Raw genomic sequence first — 9,091 nt, 5'->3', positions numbered from 1 at the left:
ATAGAATAAATATATGAATGTTTTTTAAAATTTAAATAGAGAGGTTTAACTTAAATAAAGAAATTGACCTGGGCAAAATAGCCTGCAAGTAGAAAATAATTAATGTGAGAGGAAATTTATGTTGAAGTTTTAGATGTCCCTGAGGATGGCTGGAAGGGCCGAAACGTAGGACAAATAAATAAATAGTGTTGAGACTGTTTTGGATATTAAATTAATTTATTGATTTATATTTTATGTTTTCCTTATTATAAATTAAATTTTTAATAACTGATCGTTGAAATTTAATTGTAAAATTGACCAAGTTGATTCAATTTTATATTCACTTCTTATTTTTTAGAACAGTAAATATATTTTGGTATCCTTAATATTCACATTGCAATGAGTCTGAACAGAACAGAACAGAGAAAGAAGCACGAATTTCTCGAAAACGGCCAAATGGATTTTCATTATAGATGTCCCAAATTATTATTTTTTTTTATTTATTTATTGATATTTACAACTGTATAAAAAATACAACAAGTAAATTTAATTATAATGACATAATGATATGATACAGGATGTAGAGAAACTACCCAGTAGTAGAACTCTAATCCCAAATTATTGAATATAATATTTACTACAAATTCTATTCTCTTCTCATTTTTCGATTAAATCGACGGTTTTATAGATAATTACATTAATGTGCGAAATCCCTATTAACTTCAACGTTAAGTTGCCTTCAAGGGGCGTGGCCTAATCCCCAACCCCTTAGCGTCATTTTTGCTTAGAGTGGGATTATGACACCCTCCCCCCCATTGAAAAATTGACCAAAACGTCTCCCCGGAGACCCTAAACGTTCTCCCTAATTATATAATTCTTTTTTATTGATGCATAAGGGTAATATTTAAAAGGTGGCTTTGACAACGGTGAAGTAGCCTACATCCAAAAATATTTTTCACTCTCATTTTCACGTAATTAACTACTTGTAATAGATTAATATTTTTTCTAGTCCATGTTACGTTTAGGTATAGAAAAATTATTATAAAAATGTTCCATAAACATAAGTAAACTACAATAGAAAAATTTAATTTTTAATATTAACTCCAATATTTGCAACTACCAAAACGGCGTTAAATGAGGTTTTCAGGCATTTAATTTTCAAAGATTTTCTTTATAGGAGCCCTCAAAAGACTCTGACAGCCCATTTATAAAACATGTCAACTAATTTTTAAATATCTAAAATACGATCTTATAATTTTTAAATATCTAAAATACAATCTTATAATTTTTAAATATCTTTAGTTCAACCCTCAAAATATCGACTAACGTAAATGTTTTTACATATATTATCATAAATGAATGATACAACATTGATATCATATACCATAAACGATTGTTTATGAATTGTTTAATAAATCTGCCCGGGTATGTATAAAAAACCAGTCGCTTTCTTCTGTAGAGGTCCCATGGTGTAATGGTTAGCACTCTGGACTCTGAATCCAGCGATCCGAGTTCAAATCTCGGTGGGACCTTGAGGTAAATTTTTTTTATTTATAAATAAATTTTTAAACTTTGCATATTGTAATGAAAGAAGTTAGTCAATTTGTTATTATTAATTAATTTTTTTAAAAATAATTTTTATTCAAATTAAATTATTAGTAATTGTTTATTCATATAAAGGGACATTACCTTCAGTAGTTAATAATTAATTTATAAATAATGATAATTGACATTTTAATATTCCATTTATTTATCTCCATATTTTTATATAATCCAATTTTAATACATAATTAACATTTTAATGTTGATTATTTTATATTCTACTTGTAACTAATTCTCTTCAGGAGAGTATGAAAAAAAAAAATTTAATGTCATTAAACAATTAAATTTGATAATTATTACCCTTTAAAATATGTTATGCCACTATATTAGTATTTTACAATTTTATGACCAGTTATTAATAATTTTATTTAATCCTTATTTGTATCATACTTAATTTATATGATTTTGAAATTTTATCTTATTTTATATTTTAAACTGAACTAAAACTGTATGAATTATACTTTTGACTACTAATTCATGTAGTATAAACTATAACGCCTTGTGGTGTAATGGTGGTGTAATTATTATAAACTGATAATGACAATTAATAAAGTATCCATAATATCTAGTTGGATTTAGTGAAAATATTTGTTAACTGTTCTTTATTCAGAACTCATTAATTAAATCACAACGTTTTGAGGACAATGCTCAATCTTATGGTGCTCTGCAAATATTCTTCATACCTCTATTTAATTGTTTTATTAAGGGAATTTCTATTAATTCTGTTTTATATAAGATAATAGTGTTTTGTATTTATTGTAAATAGAATATAGCTCACTATTTATTTAAATCTAAATACTAAATTAAACAAATCTAAAGTATATTGTATTGCACTTCAATATGAAGAAATGCCCCCAAAATGTTGAAATTTAATTAATGCGTTGTGAATAAAGAACATTTAAAAAAGAAGATATTTTCACTAAACTCAACTAGATAATAATAAAAATCTAAATTATAAGTACCTATATTGAATTGCTACTATAATTTTTTGACCGATTATTATTTTACGATATTATTTTTTATGCTTCTTACAATTTTGATTATATAATAAAATTTTCTTTAGCTGTAATGGAATGCCTTACTGTAAAAAATTGTTTCTCAATGACTTTATTGGACATTTTTTTTTTCTCTTATACCAATTCTGAATTAACTGCAGAGTAAGTTTTAGACAGATTTTTTTTTTTCTGTTAAATGAAGAAATTATTCATCAACATATTTTATTTTATTTCATTGATCTGAAATAAAAATTTGCTTACATTTTAAAACTTCATCAAGACAGCTATCTGTTAATGATGAGCTTCCAATTAAATAAGATCTATTCATTTTTATAACAAAAATGCCTCTAAAGCTCTGTTCTGTAAATTGTTTAATTATGGCGATATTGCAGAAAAAGTTTTTAAAGTTTCAAAAACCTTCTTCTAAATTGCTAGTAAAATAGTAATAGTAAAATTGATAAATTTACTAAATCTTAAAGTAAAAGATTGTTGGAAGATAGTCCAGGTGGTGGTTAATAAAGGTATCAAAATAAAAAAAAAAAAACTATTTATTGTTAGGTTAACAATAAATAGTTACCTTTATTGACCGCCACCCGGACTATTTTCCTACAATCTACTTCATACGGTTTTTAAAAAAATTACAGTGAATTTCAAATAAATAAATTGAAGTTATTTAAGTATAATTCATTATTTGACAGCTAGCATACAATAATATACCAATTTAAAAATGTTTTAAGATTAGGTCAAAATTTAATATTAATTAATTTTTTTTTTTAATTTCTAAATTGTTATATAATTTTAAAACTAGCTGTCTGAATAGTAAATTATTTTTAAATAACTTTAACATTTCAAATTTTTATTTTATTCATTTAAAAAAAATTATACCCAATATGGTCCGACCACATAACATATATCGGTCGGTGCCGAAATAACACTTAAAAATGATAGACATAAGTAAAATGTAAATACTAAACTTTAAACTATTAGGGCGTTGTGGAGGCTATACAATTTTTAAGGTAATTAAGTAAAATATGAATCAATCTCAAGTGATTAATGAATGATCTTAAGTGAATTAATAATTTAATTAACAACTTCTAAAATGAAAATAAAGTAAAAAATAAAAATAAAATAATAATTATTAAAAAAAAATAAATTAAATTAAATAAAAAATAATAATAACAATAAAAATAACTGAAAGGATTTTGAAGTGAATAATAAAGCTGCAAATTTACAATCAGTGAATTTATATAATAATGAGAATAAAACAAGATGATACAGAATATGATAAAAATAAGGATAATGATACTACATAATAATAAGTATACATAATGAATAGAATTCATTGTGTATTTCTTTAAAACTGTTGATTATTTATTATTTTTTAGTTTAATATAGCAATGAATTTGATAGATGGCAAACCTCCTAAAATGATGTTTAATTGTTAAAATAAATTATGTAAATTATAAGTAGTAGTAACAGGGTAATTTCTTCCAGAAAAAAAAATAAATAATACAAATTTTTCTCTTTTTTTTTTTAACAAATCATTATTACATACATATAAAATACACAATATTTACTATATTATTTTGGGATATCCCTTTATACAATACAATTTCCCTATGTTAACTACACTTTACAAACTTATAAACTGAGAAGTTATATACTGATATACTTATATATTGAGAAGCTTTGATAAAACAAACCAAGGGGGAAAAAACCCAAAACTTGAGTAGCATGAAATACATATCATTGATTTATGTTTACATTAATACAGGTTAAGTTCTTTTGTGTTTATATCTACGGGTTGTAGTTTTAGTGTAATTTCCTATTTCTGTGATTAGAGGGTTTAATGAGTTGGGACAACACTGGAAGAAATTCTAAGTCAGTTTATTGATATAATCCTTTAAGGTTTCTATATTTAATTCAGAGTGAATTTTAGATATTCTTGTGTAATATTTAAAGTTATTAATGATTCTGAGGTATTTATTTTGAAATACTTGTATTTTTTTTTTATATTGATTGAACTAGTTAAATTCACTATGGCACAGGTATAATATAAGATGGGTCTAAGTACCTCTTTATATATTATCAATTTATTTCTATTGGATAATTTATTTTTCACTAAAATAGGAATACATTTGATATAGAATTTTTCTTTTGTTTTCCAATTTTGAATTGATGTGGTGGTTAAATAATAGTTTGCTGTATAAAGTGACTCCTAAGTATTTAACTGTTTTGGCAAAAGGGACTGGGATATTATTTAAATCTATGGTCGATGGAAATATAGGCCGTCGTTTTATCAATATTCTAAACTAATCTCTCTTTTTTGGGGTATTTAGATATTATTTTGAAAGCATCTTTTAGTCTATTAACAGTTTTACCAATACAGAATGAAGATAAATATGTGTATATTTCTACCACTACTGTCCGTTCATCATAAATTTGGCTAATTGTCAATTTTTGATTTGTTTCAGAAAGATGGCCATATGCTACTGCGGTGAAATTACCCCATTGTACTCCAAAATGATGAGGTAACTGGTGGCGCTGGCTGAGATGTGAAATAGCTCAATGCTCCAGCGAATATAGGATGACCTGGGGATGGTGGTTCTGGTGGCTTGGACTGTCGTGCCTCGCCAGTGGTGCTCTTGCGAACCGCCCTCCTCGTTTCTTGATAGATGGCCAGACTGAGATCGTTCTGCGACTCAAGGAGGGTCCGGACACGCCAGTTGGTAAGTTAAAAATGGAAGTATGGATTAAAATAATTGTTATACAAAGTGTTTCAGTTTTAAGTGTCCAAACTAAAAATGTGAATTAAGGATCTCAAAGCAAGAAAAAAATTCCCTATGAGCGTATGTCGATTAATGCTTTTTTTAGGAGATGCTCACACCTAAAAATTTTCATTGTTATGAATCATTTAAAAAAAAAAAATTAAAATCTGTACCGCTACAACCCATGAAGGGTCAGGGGTTCAGTACTTTGTAAAGAAGTACTGTTACTAATTCAACGGTTGTGCAAGGAGGTGATTTCGTCAGAATCACGCTCCTCTGCCAGATTTTTACCCAATTCAGGGTACCCAATTTAAGATGTTGCTGGATGCGTGTCATTATTCCGCAAGTTTCAATTGGTCTTCTTCAAAAAGGATTAAGGTCATTGGCCGGGCTTGCATAGACTTTTTATTTAATGTTACTTCAAACAAAAAAATTCTGTGACATTAGATTTGAAGAGCTTGGCAATGAAGAGTTCATCATCCTGTTGTGTTATATTGCAACTATTGAACCAAAAGGAGAGAGAGCATGTGTAAATTAATAAAAATAATTCATAATTTCAATTTTGAAACTTAATCCTGGAATGCCCTATATAATCATCATCAATAAATGAATCGTGGACTGGAATAACCGAAGTTATAATTTCCAAATCGTTCAGGACAAGCCAAATAATGTCTGATTCTTTGTTTTTATGACAATGTCCTTTTAATGATGAATATAAAATATTATACTAATATATTCAGCAATATTTTAGTTGAATCATAAACAACTGTTTAAGATATTTTAATGTGCATAATAAAATAATAATGATTTTAATAAAAAATTTTAACATACATTATTCCTGCCTATGGCTGTAATAATAATTATGTGAACAAAATAAAATCTGTACCACTAGAACCCATGAACGGTCAGAGGCTCAGTACTTTGTAAGAAAGAACAGTTACTAGACCAACGGTTGTGCAAGGAGGTGATTTGGTCAAAATCACGCTCGACCGCCAGATTTTTCATAAATAAGGACACTCATTTTATGAGAGAGAGTGGTTCCCGGGAGGTTCCTGAACCCACAGAGGTGACTTATGACTACAGTAACAGATTAAATACATTTTTTTTTCTTAAATAGTATTGTTGATTTTTTGTCTTATGATATATCACAGCTTATACAAAAATCTTTATCTCCAATCAATAGTTTTCATCTTATTCAAGTGGAACTGCCTATGCAGTTAGATTTTGTAATTATGATTGTTAATTGTGTTAAAAAAAGCAATGTACTCTTTCACTTATATTTTTATGAATAAAATATTTTAATATTTTTTTTAGTTTATTTTTGCAAAGAATTATTGTTTTACTAGAAGTTAATGAAACATTGATAATTTGACCAGAAAAGAGATCTCACCAACACTGCCTGAAAATACTATCCTAAAATGTCGAAACAATTGAGAAAATTGATCTAAAACCATTTTTTTTTCATATAATATACAACACCTTTCCAAAAATTTAAAAAGTGGCCTACCTCCTTTTTACAGCGTAATATTTAATTTATGTATAATATTTTGTTGATTTGTCATTAAAAAAAGAAAGTATTTCTTTTGATATAAGAATTTGTATATTAATAAAGAAATATATATTTTTAGGGAGTTTAATTTATCGATTACGAGGAATGGACCCAGATGGCGATCCTTTGACATTTGGTATAAGGGATTATCCTGGTTCTGATGTGATAAGGATAGAAAACCTTGGCACAAGTGAAGCTAATATATACCTCAATAAGGAACTTGACAGGGAGGTAAGAACTGTATATTTAATAATGATGCCTTAGTTATAGACACTGGATATTATATGAGATGATAGTTGGGGTTTGCTTTGAATTGATAGGGTTCCTTAGATCTCTATTGACATTAACGTAATCTTTATTTTTGTTGTGGATCAGGGAGGGTATTATAACAAAATACAAAGATTATGTGTTGCACTAATGGAGGCCATAAGCAAAGGAAACACAGCATAGGTATTGTCCCATGGTCTGCAGCAGTGTTACCATCAGCAGTGGTTTTTTATTCATAATTACATTTACAAATTGTTAAGGTTGCAAATAAACAATTATAATAACAAATCAAAATAATAAAACCAATTTTCTACAACAATTTTTCATATTTAAACAAATGTTTCTTGTCACAACAGTGGTACCACCTGTTAAATAAGGATTCAAACTATCCATGCTTGGTCCAAAATAATAACTCGATTCATTTCTGCAACCCAATAAAGTTATAAAATATTATTCTTCTCAATAGTTGTAATCACATTGTACCTATGCCCTAGGTGCGAGATGAGTATATGATGGTGCTAACGCTTACGGATGGCAGACTCGGTGAAGGGAACTACATTACCCAGAGTCTCTTACTTCTAGTCGAAGATGTGAATGACAATGAGCCTGTTTTTAAACCATACCAATCATCAATTACTGTTCCTGAGGATAGCGGCCCAGGAATATTGGCAACACTGGAAGCCACAGATGCTGATGAAGGTCCTTATGGACAGGTATAATGCAAATGGAAACAGTTTAGCTTTTTGATAAGAATTTTTTTCATGATCCATTTAGTTTAATCTTGTATATATTTGTTAATAAATTTATGAGGTAGTAAAAATAAAAAAATAAAATTATTGATATTATGTAGACTCATCATAAATACCTCCAGGTATTTAATACAGTACTGGTTGAATAATCTTCTCAAACTATAGATAAATATTCAACTTCTCTTTTAATACCTTAGGTAGAATCTTGAATTATGATCTTCACATAACTTTATTTATTTGTAAATCTATTTTGGAGGTTTCAAAAAAAAAAATATTAATATTACTCATAAAATTATTTTTGTTTAGGTGGTATATAATTTACAAGAACAAGACAACGAAGATCATGTATTTAGCATATCAACTATTAATGGTAAAGGAGTATTACGGCTGGTAGGAAAATTAGATTACGAAAGAAAATTCTTGTACCAGCTAAGGGTATTAGCAGTTGATAGATCCAACAACGATAGGGTACAATTTTAATTTAAAAACAATTTAATAAAATTATTATTACTTTCATTTATATTTTAATTGATTTTATTTATCATTTATTTATATCAGATAAATACTGGTACAGCTGCTCTAGTAGTTAAAGTTCAAGACGTTGAAGACCAACCACCTGAATTTGTTGTAGTTTCACCCGTCACTAGGATAGCTGAAGATGCACCAGTCGGTAGTTCAGTTCTTCAAGGTATTACAAGATTTGTATTTTAATGTGTTTTCTTGATTAATTTTTAAGTATTAGTTTTTACTTTTTTTAAATTTTATTTTGTTTATAGTTAGAGCCATTGATGGTGACAGAGGTATTAACAATCAGATATCTTATTCTATTATCAGCGGTGCTCAGGGAGTTTTTGATATTGAACCAGCATCAGGAAAAGTTTATACTTTAAAAGCCATAGACAGGGAAGCCATAATTAACAATAATAATGGTGCTTACATTTTAGAGATTCAGGTATTGTTTAATTTATTTAAAATATAATAATAGGTTGTAATATTTAAAATTTATCAAAATAGTTATAAGGTGTAATAATTAAAAATTTGTTTAAATGATATAAAAAGAATTTTAATAGTTTTAACTAATTTCATATCTAAAAGATAGCTTGGGTTCAAATTAAAAGCTTTAATATTAAATAGATAATAGAATTTTATTTAAATTTTATTACATAATAGACTCTTAATCTC

General features: G+C 27.2%; 1 protein-coding gene and 1 non-coding gene across 5 annotated transcripts in view; both read left to right on the top strand.

Moving 5' to 3' along the window:
- Cad88C (cadherin-88C) overlaps positions 1-9,091 on the top strand; it is a 360,398-nt gene that overhangs the window by 326,758 nt on the left and 24,549 nt on the right. For all 4 annotated transcript variants that reach the window (XM_067046833.1, XM_067046832.1, XM_067046834.1 and 1 more), the window contains 6 exons: positions 5,051-5,305; positions 6,973-7,124; positions 7,655-7,873; positions 8,216-8,377; positions 8,468-8,597; positions 8,686-8,861. In XM_067046833.1, the coding sequence (XP_066902934.1) occupies positions 5,164-5,305; positions 6,973-7,124; positions 7,655-7,873; positions 8,216-8,377; positions 8,468-8,597; positions 8,686-8,861 (981 nt within the window). In that variant the 5' untranslated portion in view covers positions 5,051-5,163. The remainder of the gene's footprint in view (positions 1-5,050; positions 5,306-6,972; positions 7,125-7,654; positions 7,874-8,215; positions 8,378-8,467; positions 8,598-8,685; positions 8,862-9,091) is intronic.
- On the top strand, positions 1,440-1,511 carry TRNAQ-CUG (transfer RNA glutamine (anticodon CUG)). Its single transcript has one exon. It is a non-coding gene; the product is annotated as a tRNA-Gln (tRNA).

Source organism: Halyomorpha halys, unplaced genomic scaffold (genome assembly GCF_000696795.3).
Source record: "Halyomorpha halys isolate HHAL.00 unplaced genomic scaffold, Hhal_1.1 Scaffold192.1, whole genome shotgun sequence".
In the NCBI taxonomy this organism is placed as follows: Eukaryota; Metazoa; Arthropoda; class Insecta; order Hemiptera; family Pentatomidae; genus Halyomorpha; species Halyomorpha halys.
This window is presented reverse-complemented; position numbering and strand designations above follow the sequence as displayed.